General features: G+C 47.7%; 1 protein-coding gene across 1 annotated transcript in view; it reads right to left on the reverse strand.

The window, feature by feature from the left end:
- Window positions 1–19,037, reverse strand: part of KIFAP3 (kinesin associated protein 3) — a 1,607,567-nt gene that overhangs the window by 356,626 nt on the left and 1,231,904 nt on the right. Inside the window, exon 16 of the mRNA XM_086964434.1 lies at window positions 9,014–9,112. Coding sequence (XP_086820560.1) covers window positions 9,014–9,112 — 99 coding nt within the window. The remainder of the gene's footprint in view (window positions 1–9,013; window positions 9,113–19,037) is intronic.

Below are 19,037 nucleotides of genomic sequence, written 5' to 3' on the forward strand. Positions count from 1 at the left end.
CCTAGGGCTACTGTTCGTAAACCTAGAACCATTTGCGATGCCTGGTGGACTTTAGATCGAACGGATCCAGGCAATACATATTATTTCCACCCTCACAAGCATTAACCAAGAATACAGGCTTTTATACACAAAACAACTCATCTGGAGATAGTCTGCTTGGGTGCGGCCCGACCTTTCTTGGCACCCACGTAGCCAAAAAAGAGCTGGTCATCCACCCAGAACTTTTTGATGCGATCCAGATAAAAGGAAAGCGCACGTTTTAGGTCCAGACGGTGGAGCCTCTCTTCCTCTTTCGAAGGATGCGGAGGCAGAAAGAAGGTGTGCAAAGTGATGGTCTGCACAATATGAAAGGCAGTGACATGGTCTTTTTTAAATGTATGCGGCTTGAAACTATGGAATTGTCATTATGTCCATGGGTAGTCTCAGATCATAATGTGATCTACCTCCAATTTTCGCTGGATTTAAATTGTGATGGGCCCAATACTCCTAAGTTCACGTTCCCTTGCCATTTATTGACTAATAGCGAATACAATAATTTTATCTCCGGTTCTCTTAGGGAATTTTTTACTACTAATAGAGGGTCGGATTTGCCTTCAATAATATGGGACACTATGAAGGCATATGTCTGTGGTATCTCGCTTTAATATGTTGTAGACAAACAAAATAGAGCAACTACCAAAGAAGTTAATCCTCTACATCAAACAGTCCGCCACCTCGAATTACTTCATGCACTTTAAGTTATACAGGCTGCTACTGATGCATGTGAAGTATTTACTCAACTTCTAGAGATGCGGTCCTGTGTTGGATGCCAACGGAGGGAGCACATGGCTGATAGATTTGTAAAATATAAGAGTCTTCAGTAGGAATTTGGAAAGGGTTGGCAGAGTATTAGCATATCAAATTACAGAAAAACAAAATAAGGGTAAAATTCAGGCCATCAAGGGAATAGATGGGAAGCTCAACACAAATACTACTCTCATCCTGGAACAATTTTCGCTGTTTTATGAAAAGCTAAACAGCCAGCCACAGGAGTTCGATTGATGTAAATATATAGAATATATTTAACACTGCAATCTCTGTCTCTGGCGGAGGACCAGGTAGAGGACCTACAGTCAGAAATGTCAAGGCTGGAAATTGAGGATGCATTAATGGCCCTGCCTTCCGGTAAAGCTGGAGGAGGAGACTCGCTGCCCAATGGAGTTTTGTTATTCAGAGATATATTGAGCTTGGAATTTGTCTTTGTTATTCAATTTATTCAGGCAGGAGAGCCGGTCCCAGCAAGCTGGTACATAACTAATGTGGTCTTTTTAAAAAAGGTGAAACCGGCAGAGGATTTGGGATCATATAGGCCCATTTCACTCATTAACACGGATGCTAAATGGTTCGCTAAAATCTTCGCCCTAGGTTCTTTTGAATTTTACCACTGATGCTCCAATTCCAGGGAACACTACCTCAGCGGTTTATCTAGGCTTTAGGCTTTGCTCTGTGGTTTCTAATATGGTTAAATTAAACTACGAAACTTTGTTAGCTGCAACTATTGCTACATTTAAATCATGGAGTAAGATACCACTTACTATATTAGGACGAATAAATCTTATTAAAATGAGTTATCTTCCAAAATGTCTATTTTGGATTCTGATTTCAAGAGACTGAAAGGTGAAATTGGTAGCTTTAGTTGGGGTTACAGTCGGTCAATGCGTGCCATCGGATTTTTGAAATCTTCCTGTAAGAGAGGAGGGCTCTCATTTCCAGATTTTAAGCTTTATTTTCTGGCCCCTTTTACAGGACGATTGAGCGGTTTATTGATTTATGGGAAGCCGGACTCAGCATCATTCTCCTACCAGCTTGCTCTTGGTGCTGATGTTAGTCTATTTTTTTTTCGAATTAATGATCCCAACTACTATAAAAGGGTGTGCTTTAAGATACTTAAAGTTATTATCTCAATTTGAATGGGGATCTGTAAGAAACACTCTGTTGGCTTTATTAACAAAGGCACTCCGAAAGGGGGCAACCCTGCTTTTCCCCTTTCTTCTCAGGACTCAACTTGTAGAGTCTGGGCAGATTGTGGAATTACAACAATGGGTCAATTATTTGATCCAGGTGGCTTTGGAGCCTTTTCCGCTTTACAAGATGCTTTTGCACTACCCGCCATTCTTTCTTCAAATATCTTCAACTGAGGGAATACATGAGGAAGAGCACTGAGCAACCACAGGAAATCGATAGGTCCAATCTTTCTTCATACTATTTCAAGCCTGGTATCAAACCCACTACAAGCATGATGTATCAAGCATTTCTGCAGTTTGTTGTGGAAGATACTCTATTAATAGCATCAAAATGGAGCAGACTTTTATTGTCTGAAGTATTGTCTGATGAAATTCAGATGGCCTTAGATCTGCTAGAACGTTCAGTTCACCCTGTTAACTTTAAGTTACAACAGCAGCGCATATTGTGTCTTTTATACTACACCCCAGATGTCATTTTAAAATGGGGAGTAACTGCCCCGACAGGTAGAACAGGCAGAAAAAGATGTTAAAGTGCTTTTGCGGCTGATATCCTACATATTTTTACACTCTGCCCCTGTTTATAAAAATTCTGGGATGGGGTGTTGAATTATATGTCACTAATCTTGGGCTCGCCTGTAAATTTATCGGTTAAGGAGAAAACGATGTGCATTAAGTATGAATTTGTGGGGGGCTCTCAGAAATGTATTATGCTGGAATCCGCCTGTCTCTGTATTGCTAGGGCATGGATCTCAGGGAGGGCTCCTTATGACTCAGAGTGGTGTACCCTTATTTATCAAATATATGGAAAGGGGCGACCATTCGGTCCCCCCGAACGTATGGTGGAGTACCACGATCCCCCCGGGAAGCCATCTTGGGCGGGAGGCGAGTCTCGGCTGGTATGCCCGAAGCGGCGTAGCCGGGGCGCGCCTTTTTCCCGCCCTGGAGTGGGTTGTCCTAGACACTGACGCGGCCGGCCACGCCCTCGGAGGCAGGCGGGGGCGGGTTTACGCCCGCCCGAAGACGGATAAAAGGAGCAACAAGCCAAGAAAGCATCCTCTTGTTCCTGTGCTCTGAAGCTGCACCTCCCCGCTTCACGTGAGCTCGAGACGGAACGAAGAGCCAATTTTGAGCGTTGTAATCTTTCTTTTTGTCTTACAGATATCTCGTTTGAGAATGCCAGGCAAGAAAGTCGGAAAGCGGGTCGGTACCGATCAGATGCTCCGCATGCTCATAAAGGAGGTAGCCGATTTGAAGAAGCAGATGGCGGCTAAGAACGGGGAAGGAGGACCGAAGCGAGCTTTGCCAGGAGTAGTCCCTGGTGGGAGAGGCAAGAGGTCCAGAAGGGGGGCACTTGGGGGGGAAACCCCGGTTCCCGATACCCCACTTGAGGAGCCAACCCCGGTTCCGAAGGAGGGGCATCCGATCCCCGGAGTGGTCACCCCCGTGACCGGGGAAGATATGCCTCCCGAGTTAGCGGCACAATTGGCAGCGTGGTTGGGAAAAGATAGTGAGGGGACCACGGCGGACGACGCCCGGGCAGCAACGAGACAACTGCGGGATTCTAGAGAGGCTGCGAAGGCACCATCTCCTGTTACCCCGCCAGTTCCGGCGGCGGAAAATGCAACAGGCCCAAGTTCGGCGGCAAATGCAGCATCTGGTTCAGGTAAGCGGCCATTGCCGATTGCGGGGGAGGGGTCTGTACCTTCTCGAAGGGAGAAGGTGGCTCAGCATGTTCCACTGGAAATTAAGGAAAAGATTTGGGCGAATAAGTATGTGAACATCTTTTCTTTGCTTACCGACCATTACGAGATGGAGCATGTTAAGAGCCAAAAGGAGCTCATGCATCCGAGTGTTTGGCGCGCAAAAATGGCCGCCTTTAAGGTTGATGAAAACATAGGTACTTGGGGCAGAGCGTGGGGCATTTTTACCTCCATCATGGGCGAGCGCAGGCCCGAGTTGCTGACCGAGTTGCCTATTTATCATTCACGTATCATGGAGTATGCCGTATCGTACGGGGGCAATCAGTGGTTCTGTTATGACAATATTTTTAGAAAAGCTAAGGAGCACGACCCAGTGCTGACTTGGGATTGTTACGACTCCGTTTCATGGCAAAAAATGGAGAGTTCAGGAATGTTAAAAGTGCCATTGTCAGGGAGTAACGGGGGTGAATCTTCCCGCCAATACTCTGGGACACCCTTTCGGACGGGTGCAGGTAACGAGTACCACTCGAAGCCGAGTGGCAACACAGGTAAAAAGGGGATTTGTTGGAATTTTAACAGGGGAAAATGTACGAGGCCCCAGGGGTCGTGCAAGTTCAGACATGAATGTGGGGGGTGTGGGCAGCCATCCCATCCTGAGTCCATGTGCAGAGCCAAAACGGGTGATAACGGTGGTAGGGGAAGCGCCAAACAGGTCTGAAATAGTCCGAGGGGCGCCTTTACCTACTCCGATTGATACCATGGCAATGATTCCTTGGCTCAGCGAATACCCGGATCATGCTTCCGCTGGGGTGTTGCGGGACGGGTTTTCATATGGTTTCCGCATCCCAGTGGGGGATTTTCAGGGGGTAGCAAACTGTAAGAATCAACTGTCGGTCTTGCAGCATACGGCGGTGGTACAGGTAAAGATTGGTAAGGAGGTGACTCGAGGTAGTGTCGCCGGTCCATTTGATTTGCCACCAGTTGCTAACTTTGTTTGTTCCCCTCTAGGGGTAGTCCCCAAGAAGGACCCGGGTGAGTTTCCACTGATACATAACTTGTCAGCCCCACGTGGTCTTTCCGTGAATGAAGCGATAGACCCGGAAGTGTGTTCGGTGCGGTACGCATCTTTCGATGAGGCCGTTGCCATGTTGAATCGCCTGGGGCCCGGGGCGCTGATGGCAAAATCAGACATCGAGTCAGCGTTCCGGTTGCTCCCGGTGCACCCAGACGATCAGCGTCTCCTTGGTTTTATGTTTCAGGGTCGCTATTACATGGATAGATGTATGCCAATGGGGTGCTCGATATCCTGTGCCTATTTCGAAAAGTTCAGTTGTTTTCTGCAATGGGTATTCACAAGGAAGACAGGTTTTCACCATGTTATGCATTATCTCGATGACTTTCTGTTTTTGGGGGCAGCCGGGGATCCTGAGTGTGGACAGGCTTTACATGAATTTTGTGTCTTAATGAATCAATTCGGTGTGCCATTGGCGCCAGGTAAGACTGTGGGTCCCTCGACTTTGCTCGAGTTTCTGGGGATCGAGCTCGACTCGGAAGAAGGTTGTTTTAGATTACCCAAGGAAAAAGTGTTAAAATTCAGGTTATCCCTTGAAACATGTATTCGTGCAACGAAAGTAAACCTGCATCAATTGCAACAGGTGGTGGGTCAGTTGAATTTTGCCCTGAGAGTGATGCCAATGGCGCGCCCCTTTTCCCGCTCGATTGCACAAGCCATGGTCGGCCTAAAGGAAGGTCATCATCGCACGAGGCTCTCGGCAGAGGTTCGCCAGGACATGCGCATTTGGTTGGCATTTTTGGCGGATTTCAATGGTCGAATTGTCTGGAACAAACCGGCGGTGTCCTCCGAGGAGCTGGGGCTTTGGACAGATTCGGCGGGGAGTATAGGTTTTGGTGCCATATTTGGTACACAATGGTCGGCTCAAAAATGGCCGTCATGGTGGCACGAGTGCGGGCTGACGAGTAACATTGCTTTTCTCGAACTTTTCCCTATTTTGGTGGCCCTGAAAACTTGGCCTGAGGGGTTCCGGGATCACTCTGTGGTGTTCTGGTCTGATAACATGACCGTGGTTGAGTGTATCAATAGTCAGGCAGCACGATGCAAATGGATTCTGAGATTGCTCAAAGAAATTGTGTTATTGTGTATGCAATTGAATGTGCTATTTAGGGCAAGACATGTGCCGGGGGTACTGAACCAAGCGGCTGATGCGCTTTCTCGTTTCCGTATGCAGGCCTTCTGGGGTTTTCTGCCCACAGCGGACCCGGTGGCGGCACCCTTCCCCGAAGCTCACTGGTCTCTCGGTGCCCCGAACTACAAAACCTCGTGGGAGAGAGTTTAGCACCCAGGACAAGGAAGGCATATGAAGGGGCGTTTCGTTCCTATTGGTCCTTTTTGGGTTCTGCTAGGGGGGAGCTTTGGGGCCAGGAGGAGCTGGTCGTAAAATTTTTGCTGTCTTTACATCAGGCAGGCAAATCAGTAGCTACGGCCCAGAGGCATCGGGCCGCCATTTCCTTTATGGCAAGGGCTCATGGGATCCAGGACCCGACTGCGTCTTTCGTTGTACAGAAAGCTCTACGTGGGTGGCAACGCCTAGAGGGTCGCAGAGTAGATGAGAGACACCCGATAGGTCTGGATAGATTGGCCCTGTTATTTTCTGTACTCCCTGCGACATGTTCATCCCAGTATGAAACAGTGTTATTCCGAGCCGCTTTTGCGCTAGCATTCCATGGGGCTATGCGGGTAAGCGAACTGGTGGCGAAGAACAAGCAGGATGCAATGGGGGGACTGTGCCGAGAGCACATTCAGGTTAAGGTGGAGACGATGACTGTCTCGTTTGTCAGGTCCAAGACCGATCAGGGTGCGATGGGGGATTGCATAGTCATGCATAGGATTCCCGGGTCTCCCATGTGCCCTGTTGTGTGCGTAGAGGAATATTTGGCGCAGAGGGTGGCATCATGGGGGGGGGACCTTGTTGAGACACGCTGACGCCACCCCACTGACGAGGTTTCAGTTCCAGCGGGTGCTTGCGATGTCAATTTCGGCCGCGGGCTTGAACCCCGGCGAGTTCGGGACCCATTCCTTTCGGATAGGGGCTGCTACTGAGGCTACAGCCAGGGGTCTGAGTGTGGAAGAAGTGAAACGTTTGGGGCGTTGGTCCTCGAATTGTTACAAAAGGTATGTGCGGTTGCACATGTTGTGAAGCTGTAATGATGTACTCACGCTTCTTGTTTTTGTTTGGTTTTTCAGTTTCGCAAGCTTACGAGGCGGGGCGTACTGTGCAGACGATCCGACACCTGGGAACCAGCGGTCAGACATCACCGGCTGCGGAAAGAGAGGTGTGGGTCGTGGGCCACTCATACGTGAGGCGTGCCGCGGACGTATTCAAAGCAGGTGACATGATTCACATGGCTGGGGAATACGGGTACAGGGTGACCTTCCACGGAAGGGGCGGGCTCTGTATTGACCAGTTTCAATCCTTTTTAGAGGGTTTGTTAGGGCGGACGAGGTCACCGCCGTCTATAATCATAGTCCATCTTGGGGGCAACGATTTGGTGGCCACTGGTAGACAACTTCTTCTCGAGGCAATACTCTCCACAGTAAGTTGGTTGGCGAGAAGAGTTCCAGGGTGCACAATTGCATGGTCCCATATGATTCCACGGAAAGTGTGGCGGGGGCGAATTCGGTTTCTGCTCTGAATCACTCAGTGAAGAAAGTAAATAACAAATTGGGTAGATTGTTTCGTTCAAGTACACTGCATTCTATTCCGCATGGTTGTATCAAGGGGGACAGTATGTATCTGGAAGATGGGGTCCATTTGTCCCGGGTGGGGAATGAGTTACTCATAGGAGACCTCATAGCTTGGCTAAAGAGTTTAAAACATGACCTTTAGGCAGGAGTTGTTGTGGGGGGTCCGGATAGCCGGTCAACTATCCGGCCTGTGGCGGTAAGGTCATGATCGGTGAGCAGTAATTGGAAGATCCCTATGGGGGGGCGTCACCCATTACGGATGGGAGCGCTCGGGGGAGGTGGCCATTGGCCCCTCAACGGGGAGGCGGTCCCTTCTAAGGATAGGCCGCCGGAAGGAAAGGAAAGGTGGTCAAGGCCCCTTCCTGGATAGGAGGGGCTACGGGCCCTCCTGGGGAATTTCCCGGGGCCAGGACATCTGCGACGGCAGATGGGGTAAGTTGTGTGGGGTTCGGGAGGGGGTTTACGCTACCTTTTAGACACCTCACACGAGTCCTCGCACGACCGTTAAATGGCGTCGAGTTCATTGGGGCCCCCGTCAAGTACAAGGGAAATTGGTAGATGCACTTGAGGTACGCCTCTGTGCGGTCGCTCCCCTCACAAGTGAGGGGGGTATTTCTGGTTTAGGGATCTGACACCGGTTACGACCTTGCCGTTGGCCCTTAACGTTAGGATGTACAATTTCAAGTCAAATGTTTTGTAGGATGTTAGTTCGGCTAGGAGAACCTTTGTATTAGAGATCTGTTAAGGTTAGCCAAACATCGTAATGTGGAAATGAAATTGTACATAATATGAAACTGTTATTTTAATGTTTTTGATTTTGTTTCATATTTTAATAAATACGGCCGGGAGGGTCACTCCCTCCCGCCTTCCAAAAGTTCAGAACCGTTTCCGGTTTCCCATCCTTGGGGATTGTGTTGAGAGGGGGTGGCGGGTATCTCAGCCATATGAATTGGAGCTTGCTTTGGCTAAAGAAAGGGGTCTATCTTTGCTCCAAAAATGTGATAAGATCTTGAAATATTTTAGACATGATTTTTTTTTATGTCGATAATGATTGATTGGAAGGTGAAATGGTCTTATATATGTTTATATCCCTGGAATGTAATATAATATAATCTTGGTCAGTTTTTTCATTTTTTTACGAACCCATGTATGAATTTGTTAACTATAATTGTGACTATTTGGACAGTTTTTTTCAATAAGTTTATCCTGTATGAATTGCTATTAATTGTTTACTCTAAGACCAATAAAACATTTTTTTTTTTTTAAAACAGAGAAAACAGTCTAGTGAAGAAACTAGGGGTGGCTCTGGATAAGCGTTTGGTGGTGCAGAAAGAAAGGACCTGACATCGGTATGCATGGGGGTGGGGGTACCTGCGGCACAACACCACCAACCGGGGTGTATTTGTTCTGCTTAAGATTTTCCAGATCCAGTCGGATGCTTGGGGTGTATTAAAAAAAGTTAGGAATCTGAGGTTATAGTATCCTTCAAAAACAGAAGGTTGCACATGTTCATATATCGTATTATCAATTACAAAATTAAAGGATACGTGTTTCCTTAATAATGACATCTCGGGTGGCTTGGTGAAAAACCATCTGGTAAAAAACATACACGATTTGGCAGACAAATTCATCATCCTCTTGCTGAGCTGCAAGATAAACAGTAATAAGTCATACTACTTTAAGCAAAAACACATTTTGAAAACTTCTCAGCAATTCTTACTTTGAAATCACTTTGTTAAGCACGTCAAAATGTGGCCATGATGTTCATAGTATGAGTTACTTACCTTCGGTAAAGATGTATCTGGTAGAGACGTTGTCTAGCCGCAGATTCCTTAACTTAGAATATCCTCAGGCGCCACACAACCCGCCCTGAGTCATATAAGTCCCTCCTGGCACGCTGATGTCAGTTTTCTTCGGAGAAACGTTTCCGCTGTACAACGCAATACCACCAACAAAACTGTGAAAGTATGGGAACAGTGTGCAAAGGATAAAAAATGCGTAAAACAAAGAAGGCGGATGGTGTAAAACACCGTCACAAAAGACAGTATCAGACACTATCCATATATAAGTGAAAAAGCAAAAGTGGAACAAATCTGTGAGAAAGAACCTCGCAAAGCTAAGCGTAGACTGTTCCCAAAGTACGAGCAACAAGGGAAGAATAGCTCAACAGACAAAGATAGACTGTTATTACCACATAGAACCGTGTCGTCCAACAAGGATGGAGCACAGAAAGAACAACAATCCACCGCAAGAAGGATGAAAAGACTGACACTTCCCCTATATTAAAGGAAGACTAAAGCACAGCTCAAGAGATCGCTAAAGAAGACGAATATAGAGGAGAGAAAAGAGCCCGGAGTAATTGGAGAAAGCGAGAGGGAGGGAGGGAAGGCAGCAAGAATCTCCTGATGAAGGTGAATCAAAAAGCACCATCTTACAGGAAATACACCACCTGGCAGGAGTAAGACGCATACGGTAATTGTTTAAGGGGGCGCAATAATGTGAGCACCCCTGAAAGAAAACCAATGGCAACTGAAAGGAGGCAAGTGGAGAAGCCCACCTGGCAAGGTCCTCGCAGAAAGGAGAGGATGGGTGGGCGTTAAGGAATCTGCGGCTAGACAACGTCTCTACCAGATACATCGTTACCGAAGGTAAGTAACTCGTACATCTGATAGAGACATCTAGCCGCAGATTCCTTAACTTAGAATAGATACCACAGCCATACCCCAAGGATGGAGGTGGGTCTGCGAAAGAACAGAAAGTGCCCGAAGCACTGAGCCGTCAACAGAGTGACCGACTATGGAGAAGGCTGTGGCGGAACAGCCAGACAGCAACCCAAAGAGCTCGGAAGAGCACAAGACAACGGGAGACAAGGCATCACAAACTGCCAGAATGGCGCGACACCATACCCGTATGAGTATGAGATGCAGAAACGGCACTAGCCATATCCCAGAACAGAAGAGAGAGTCCAGAACAAAGGGAGGAAGAAGGACTACTCCCAACTCAATGGTGAACTAAGTGGACACCAACCAACGCTAGAGGATAACATGAAAAGATGTAACCAGAGCCAACCAGGCTAGCCCACGCAAGGGAGGCCAGAGAAGCCACATCCAGGAGCGAAGGGCAAGAGGCAGGAACTCCACAACGCCTCAGAAGTACAGGCAGGAAAAAAAAGACACGTCAAGTGCTCACCTAGTCGCCACAGGGGGCGACAGGGGTGAACAGCATCACGCTGAAGCACGCTGATGCAGACCACAACGAAACATGCACAGAGTAGACAGCCGCGGAGACAACAAGGTGGGGTAGGTAAAATGAGCACGGGACTGCCCAACTAGGCAGCTTGAAAGCCAAGGTGAGAACACACCCACGAAATACAGGGACGTAGGGTGCAGCACCTGGAACGACCTGCATCAGAGGAGCTGTCCCACAAGGCACAGCAGGCATAGACTAGAGTGACAGTCAATGAAAAAGACACATCCGAAGGGAGTGGCAGCAGAGGCACCAAAAGCGCCAATAGGAGTTGTGAAGAACAGGCATAACGTTTGAAAGAACCTCAAATCTGCAAACCACCTCCTCCGATTGTATGAACCCTTATTTCCGAAGATGCAGGAAAAAGCAATGAAGTGCACTTAAACGTACTGAAAAGAGACACTGCCGTGCAGAACAAGGCAAGCTCGAGTACAGCACTGATATACTCCTTGAAACACGGAGACATAGGACCAGACCTCGCAGCAGCGAAAAGAGGTGGAGATGTAGAAAAAAGGGTACCCTATGGGCAATATATATATATATATGTATAATTTTCTCTCCATGTATGTACCGCACTCACTGGGGGAGGCTTTTGCACAGATTCTTTATTTTTGGCAAACCAGGTTTGCCGAACCAAATCCTGGTTTGCCAAAAAATAATAAAACCTTCAAAGGAGGAGAATGAGGCACTAATGCAAGGCGACCCGTGGCATATAGGAGACAGCGGCGGATCCGCTGTGAGAGCAATTTTATCAATATAATTTCGAATGGTTATCCCCATTTTCTTCCTTTTATTTAGACACACTGTTTTAGGGAATATTACTCTCGCCACCACAGTACATTGATTAGGGAAGTATAGGACTCAATATCCTGAGTTTTTTTTTACAATAATTCCCTAATGGATAAAAATTGCCTAGCATTTACAGATGAGCAAATAGCTGCCATTTTAGCTGGTCCCTCATTATTTCCCGATACCCCCCTTCTAAGTGGGACAGCAAGGGAGGAATGGGAGAAATTGAGTGCTTTAAAGAAGAATGCTTCGATTTTCCTCTAACATTATGAAATCAACGGTCAGTGCCAATCAATTGATTCTGACCGAACCAGGGTTACAACCTCATTTGTCTTTTTAATTTGAGTATATACGCTAGGATGCTTTTGACGCGTTTACGTCTAGGCAATTTTCATAACATGGTTTCATTTCCCCAAATTAATGATTGGTCACGTCTTTTGTGCCTCTGCCCGTGCGATGACATCTCCCCACAGTCGACAATACAGGCCATCTTTTTCTATAAGTTTTACACCATAATCAGGAAGAGATGGATCATACCCATTTTAAAATCACAAGGTTTGAGACCGTGTCGACCTGCATTTATTAAACTGCAATTTTTGGATGATGAAATCTTTACTGGCCATATAGCTATATTTCTAAAAGGGGTGTTTAGATGTAGAAACTTGATGTAAACAGCGTCCAGCGTAACTGATTCTCGATTTTATTCATGTCAGGGATGTTTAAAGAAATCTGTATTGTACTTCTAATGCTCTTACATGAATTGACACATTATATCTTTAAGGCTTTGTTTTTATGATGTGCTGTAATGATTTAATTGTTTTTAAATCGAATAAAGCGTATTTTGATTTGATTCAGTTGTGATTTAAGTTTCAAAAACAATACGGTATCCGAGTCATTGATTTTCTTATCAGTAGCTGACGCTAGATAACGTTCGTCAGCTAGTGGACACAAATCTTGACTGAGTATCAAGTGGATGTGAATGCAGTTTCACTCTACAACCCTACTCCGGGTTGAATGCATGTGAGTACAGTGTACAGTGGAGGGTAGGTAAGTGCAAGACGCATAATGCTTGTATGATAGTAGGCTGATGTTGATGGTAATACTTAGTTGTCATTTCCTTTCACCTACAGAGCAATTCATATAACATACGTCTTGGTGAGAAAGAAGGATTTCTTGTATTCAAGAAAGAAGATATAGGAAAACTTGTGATGGTGGACTGCTGCCGTTTTGTTATTTTATCTCATTTCCCCTTCCCCTACGCCATTTTGGCAGGGTAGAGGCCAGTAACACTCTCTCTGGGGGTGAGTGGGGTGGAATTGGGAAACTATAGTCACCCCTGTTGGATCTGTTCCTGAAGGTTAGTGCCTGTAGTACTCCGCTGACCTGTCAGGACTTGACTGATTGACGAGCCCAATGGGAGATGGATACCAACTTAATCCTTACCTCTATCCTAGAAACCACGCCCGCAATGCAGCTGGCGGTTAATGCCTTCTGAGCAGAAAATAAAGACTTATGGAAGGAAATGGGTTCTATAAGGAGAGAGGTGATGGGCCAAGCTATAAAGGGCAAACCACATGGGGGTAGGTCTTACATTAGAGATTGGATGTTGCCCCCACCCACATAGACACAAACATCAGGTGCACCTATAGAGCATTCGATATAGGTCTCAACAGGAGGAAGGGCACCGGGATCTGAATATTTCGCGGCTCCCCCTCAATCGGCCTAAGGCCCGGAATCTATTCAGGTTATTCAGTCAATACAAATACTATTAGCTGCAACAGAACGCTTTTACGAGGATCCTAAAAAGTATGGGATCTTTTTTCCCAGTCAGTGTTGGCTGCATTTCTTATTCAAACCCACAATATTTCACGACGACCAGTTTTATTACTATGCACGGAGATGTGAAAAGATGTTTGATAGGAAATCACATCTACGCACCTGTGATTGTGAACTAATCACTCTAAAACTGGGATCGCAAGATCTCCTGACTTGCATCACCACGTTCAATCGCCTTCTGGCTGAAACGGAGTGGCCACTAGAAAAGAGAACCACTTTATTCTATCAAGGATTATAAGGAGAGATGAAAGACTTACTTGCCCAAGTAATTCGGTTACCGCATACCTGTGAGGAGCTGATTGAACTCACGGTCCAACTTGATCATAGGTTGCAGGAAAGAAAGAGCGATAACAACCATGGCGATCGTGGGTACTTTGTTCCTTGTGTTTGATCATGTGAGAAGCTGGCTTGGTATATGGTGCACACTTACGTAATTGGGCACCCTTCAGGCTTAGTCCAAAAGGAGTGGAGGCAGCTTGTTTTACCAGAGCATAATCTTATTGATAGAGATTAAGTGAAAAAGAACCACACATTGTATTAATAAAAATATGTATTTATTATAAGACACTCACTAACACATACAGATATCTCCTAGCCGGAGATGTTCACAATGCACACAATAGTTTTCAATAGAAACAGGTAAGTAGCACATATACACAGTGGTCGCCAAACCATATACTAAAATAGTGGTATGCGAACCCCGACTCAAGATACGACTATACCCAGAAGACATAGGAGTGCCGGGGACCCAAAGAACCACCCAAGGTCAATAACCAGGAACCCCACTGAGGTGTGTGCAGAGTGGGAACAAGACTGCGGGCTCAATACAAGTCAAGGGGTAAGTAGTGGTTGCAATTTTAAAGAAGGGCCCATCCCGGTGGAAACTGAAGAAACCCTGTTAAAGACCGAAGATTGAAGAGCCACTCCACCCGTGGATACGGTAGGAACCAGGATACCTACACCGGGGAAGCCAGGTGCATAGGTGTAAAGTGGCATCAGAAACTGTGGTCAAACTCAATGGAGGACTTCAGGAAGATGCGGCTGCTGGACAAGATGAAAGTGTCCAGTGGAACCCAAAGGTGGATTCAAGGTGAGAAGTACCTGCAGAGTTGTGCAGACCAGGCAAAGCTGTGGAAGACCAGGAGCCGTTCACAAGCTGTCCCACTTCGAATGTCGAGAGCTGAGGGGTTCAGTGAACATGGCCTGCTTCAGGTTATCAAATGCTTTTCAGCTTACTGTCCAGTAAACTTCCTTGAGCATTTTCTTTGAGATAAAATAATTCATGGGAGTCACTATGGACCCCTGATCCCTTGACAAATCTTGTGTAGTACCCAGTCAGGACAAAGAAAGCTCTGAACAGAGTCTGGGTAGAGGGAGAAATCCAGTTCACAATGGTCTGGAGTTTGCTCTCCAATGGTTGAACCTGGCCTCCACCTATACAACTTTGCTCTATCCTATCTGGCCCTGGGTGGCCTTGACAGCGAGGCCTGCCTTCAGCAGGGCCTTCAGAACATTTCTGAGGTGGACCAGGGGATCCTCCCAGGTGGAGCTAAATACATCTTTATCATCTAGTTATGCTACATTACAGGCTTCCAGACCTATTAGGACTTTTTTCACCAACCTCTGAAATGTGGTAGGTGCATTCTTCAGACCAAAGGGCATCACAATCAATTGATAATGCCCACTAGGGTTGGCAATGCTGTCTTTGGCTTTGACATCCTCAGCTACTCAGATTTGCAAGTAGCTAGCAGTCAGGTCAAACATTCTCAGAAACTTGGCTGAGGTCAAAGTAGCTGTGAGTTCATCTGCCCTTGGAATAGGATGGGCATCAGTCCTAGTGACTGCATGGAGGCCTCTGTAGTCCACACAAAAGCTCATCCCTCTTTTTCCACCCTTGGTGTGAGGTTTTGGCACAAGGACTACTTAACTATCCCAGGGGCTATCTGAAAGCCCTATCCCCCCTAATTACAGCATATTCTGGACTTCTGTACTGATGCAATCCAGGACATGGTTAGGATGTCAGTAGATTTTACTCTTATCAGGCAGGCTGTCACCTGTGTCCACTTCATAGGTACATGTATAACCAGAGGGAAATGGAGGTACTTAAGAATAGGTCGCCCTCCTAAAGCGTCATATGAAAAAAGTGAGCCCAAAATCTGGGTTCGGAGACCTGTCTTGTATTGTGGCTAAACACAAAATAATATTTAGTGTAGCCAAAAAACAAAGAAAAAATTTCTTTTTTTGAGTCCCCTCACTCACCGGAGTTTCCTCACGGTGACATGCTTCATCATTGGGGCCATCCCAGTTTTCTACGAAAAGGGGCGTGCTACGACTTGCGAACTACGTAGGAGCACTTTAGTTGTGAAGGACTATGTGTGGTGCAGAAAAGTGTAGTGAGGTGGAGTGGGTGAGTGAGTAAATTTTAAAACTACTGTGCTAGTGGGCCTCAATTTATTCTGCTCCTAGGTTGGTTTATTAAAATAGGGTTTATACTGTGGACCGACCGACTATGAAGTGAAGTGAAGTGAAGTCAAGTCAGAATTTATATAGCGCACTACATACCCAGAGGGTCTCAAGGCGCTTGAGGAAGGGGGGGGGGGGGGGGGGCAGGGGGAGTTTACTTATCGAATATCCAGGTTTTGAGCTGTTTTCTGAAGGCGAGGTGGTTTTGAGTGAGGCGGAGGTGGACAGAAAGGGAATTCCAGGGTTTGGCCGCTAAGTAGGAGAAGGATCTTTCCCCCAAGGTGGATTTGTGGATGCGCGGGACGGCGGCGAGGGCTTGGTTGGACGAACGCAGCTGGCGGGTGGGGGTGTAAAAGGAAAGGCGCCTGTTGAGGCATTCCGGTCCTAGTTCGTAGAGGGCTTTGTGTGCGTGGGTGAGGAGACGGAACGTTATCCTTTTGTTGACGGGAAGCCACTGCAGGTCTTTCAGGTGACCGGAAATGTGGTCTTTGCGAGGGATATCTAGTATGAGTCTGGCTGAAGCATTTTGGATGCGTTGGAGTTTATTTTGCAGTTTTGCGGTGGTACCGGCGTAGAGGGTGTTTCCGTAGTCCAGACGGCTTGTAATCAGTGCGTGGGTGACCGTTTTTCTTGTTTCGGTGGGGATCCAGCGGAAAGTTTTTTTGAGCATACGTAGGATGTTGAAGCATGAAGATGAGACGGCGTTGACTTGTCTGGCCATCGAGAGTGAAGAGTCTAGGATGATGCCCAGGTTCCGTGCATGGTCCGTTGGTATGGGGGCTTTTCCTAGGGCCGTTGGCCACCAAGAGTCGTCCCAGGCGGAAGGGGATGCACCTAGGATGAGGACTTCCGTTTTGTCCGAGTTTAGTTTCAGACGGCCGTGCTTCATCCACTCGGCTACTTCTTTCATTCCTTCATGTAGGTTGGTTTTGGCGGTGATTGGGTCTTTGGTGAGTGAGAGGATCAGCTGGGTGTCATCAGCGTAGGAGATGATGTTGAGGTTGTGTTGACGTGCGATGGTTGCGAGGGGGCTCATGTAGACGTTGAAGAGGGTGGGGCTGAGTGAGGACCCTTGCGGGACGCCGCAGATGACTTCGGAGGCCTCTGATTTAAAAGGGGGGAGGCGAACTCTCTGAGTTCTTCCGGCGAGGAATGAGATGATCCAGTCCAATGCTTTTCCTTGAATTCCGATGTTTCTGAGGCGTAGTATCAGGGTGCTATGGCAGACTGTGTCGAAGGCTGCGGAGAGGTCAAGGAGGATGAGGGCGACTGTCTCCGTTGTCTAGTAGTGTGCGAATGTCGTCTGTTGCTGCGATGAGGGCGGTCTCGGTGCTGTGTTTGGCTCGGAAGCCAGACTGTGAGGAGTCAAGTGATTTGTTGGTTTCGAGGAAGGCGGCGAGCTGATTGTTGACGGCCTTCTCAATGACTTTGGCAGGGAATGGGAGGAGCGAGATGGGGCGGTAGTTTTTGAGTTCGGTGGGGTCAGCTGTGGGCTTCTTCAGAAGGGCGCTGAGTTCGGCGTGTTTCCAGCTTTCTGGGAATGTGGCGGAGTTGAGGGAGCAGTTGATGACGTCTCTGAGATGGGGTGCGATAATGGCGTTTGCTTTGTTGAAGATGTGATGGGGGCAAGGGTCTGTGGGGGATCCTGAGTGGATGGAGTTCATCAGGTGGATGGTGTCTTCTTTGGTGATTGGGTTCCAGTTGAAAAGGCTATTCGGAGGAGGTACAGGTTCGGAGATGAGTGGGGTGGACTGGTTTACGGGATGGTTGTCAAAGCTGTTATGAATGTCGGCGATTTTGTCATGGAAGAATGAGGCGAGGGAGTCGCAGAGGACTTGAGAGGGGGTGATGTCATTTGAGCTGGCGGTGGGGTTGGTGAATTCTTTGATGATGTTGAAAAGTTCCTTGCTGTTGCGAGCGTTGTTGTCTAGTCGTTCTTTGAGTGCCGATTTCTTGGCTGTCCGGATTAGTTGGTGGTGTTTGCGGGTGGCGTTTTTGAAGGCGGCTTGGGTGATAGTGTTTGGGTCTTTTTTCCAAGTTTTCTCAAGGGAGCGACAGAGCTTCTTGGATTTCTTGAGGTCATCGTTGAACCAGGGGGGCGTTCTTGCTTCCTTGCTTGATTTGATGTTTTTTCAAGGGTGCTAGTTTGTCGGCGGATTGGGTTAGCCATTGTGTGAGGTTGATGGCGGCTTGGTTAGGGTTCGTTGAGTAGGCAGGGGGTTTTTGAAGAAGCGATGTGGAGATCTGGTCGATGGTGATTTTGTTCCAATTTCTTCGCAGAGTTGGTTGAGGGTGGTTGTGGATTGTGGTTTTGTTGTAAATGAAGTGGATGCAACTGTGGTCCGTCCAGTGGAGGGGTGTGGTGTGAGTAAAGGAGATGTGCTTGCTGGAAGTGAAGATAGGGTCGAGGGTGTTTCCTGCATAGTGTGTGGGGGTGTGGACGAGTTGTTTGAGTCCGAGATTGGCGAGATTGTCCAGAAGGGTGGTAGTGTTACTGTCGTTGCTCTTTTCTAGATGGAATTTGAGGTCTCCCAGTAGAATGTATTCTTCCGAGGGGAGGGCGTGTGGGGTGATGAAGTCAGTGATGACCTCGCTGAATTTTGTACGGAGTCCTGGTGGCCTGTAGAGGAGGGTGCCTCTGAGTGTGGTCTTGGGGTCGGTGTGGATCTGGAAGTGAAGGTGTTCGGCGATAGCTAGTTTGTCTTCTGAGCTGGTTGAGACGCGGATGGTGTTCTTGTGGACAATGGCGATGCCTCCTCCTGTTTGGAGGGTGCGGTCCTTACGGGTGATCTTGTAGCTGTCCGGGATGGCTATGGTGATGTCTGGGGCTGAAGAGGTCTTCATCCAGGTTTCTGTTAGGAAGGCGATGTCCGGAGAAGGGGTGTCGAGTAGATTCCAAAGGTCGATGGCGTGTTTGTGGACCGAGCGGGTGTTGAGGAGGATGCATTTAAGGTGGTTGGTGTCGGATCTCTGTTTGGTGTTTGTGGATTTGGTGTGGGTCTTGATGGAGCCGTATTTGCAGGAGTGGCAGGTGAAGGGTCCATGGGTGTGTCCTGGGGCGGCTTGGGCACAGTTAGGGAGTCGGCCGGGGTTAAGTGCTAGGAGGGTGGATGAATCATATGTGATGCGGGAGGTGATGGGTTTGCGGGGGCCAGGGGGTCTGGCGTTGGGCGCGGTCTAGGCGCGGACGTGCGTAGACAGGCTTACCTTTGGCGCACCTTCGGCGCGGCCGCAGCG

The sequence above is a fragment of the Lissotriton vulgaris genome, chromosome 1_1, assembly GCF_964263255.1.
Source record: "Lissotriton vulgaris chromosome 1_1, aLisVul1.2, whole genome shotgun sequence".
In the NCBI taxonomy this organism is placed as follows: Eukaryota; Metazoa; Chordata; class Amphibia; order Caudata; family Salamandridae; genus Lissotriton; species Lissotriton vulgaris.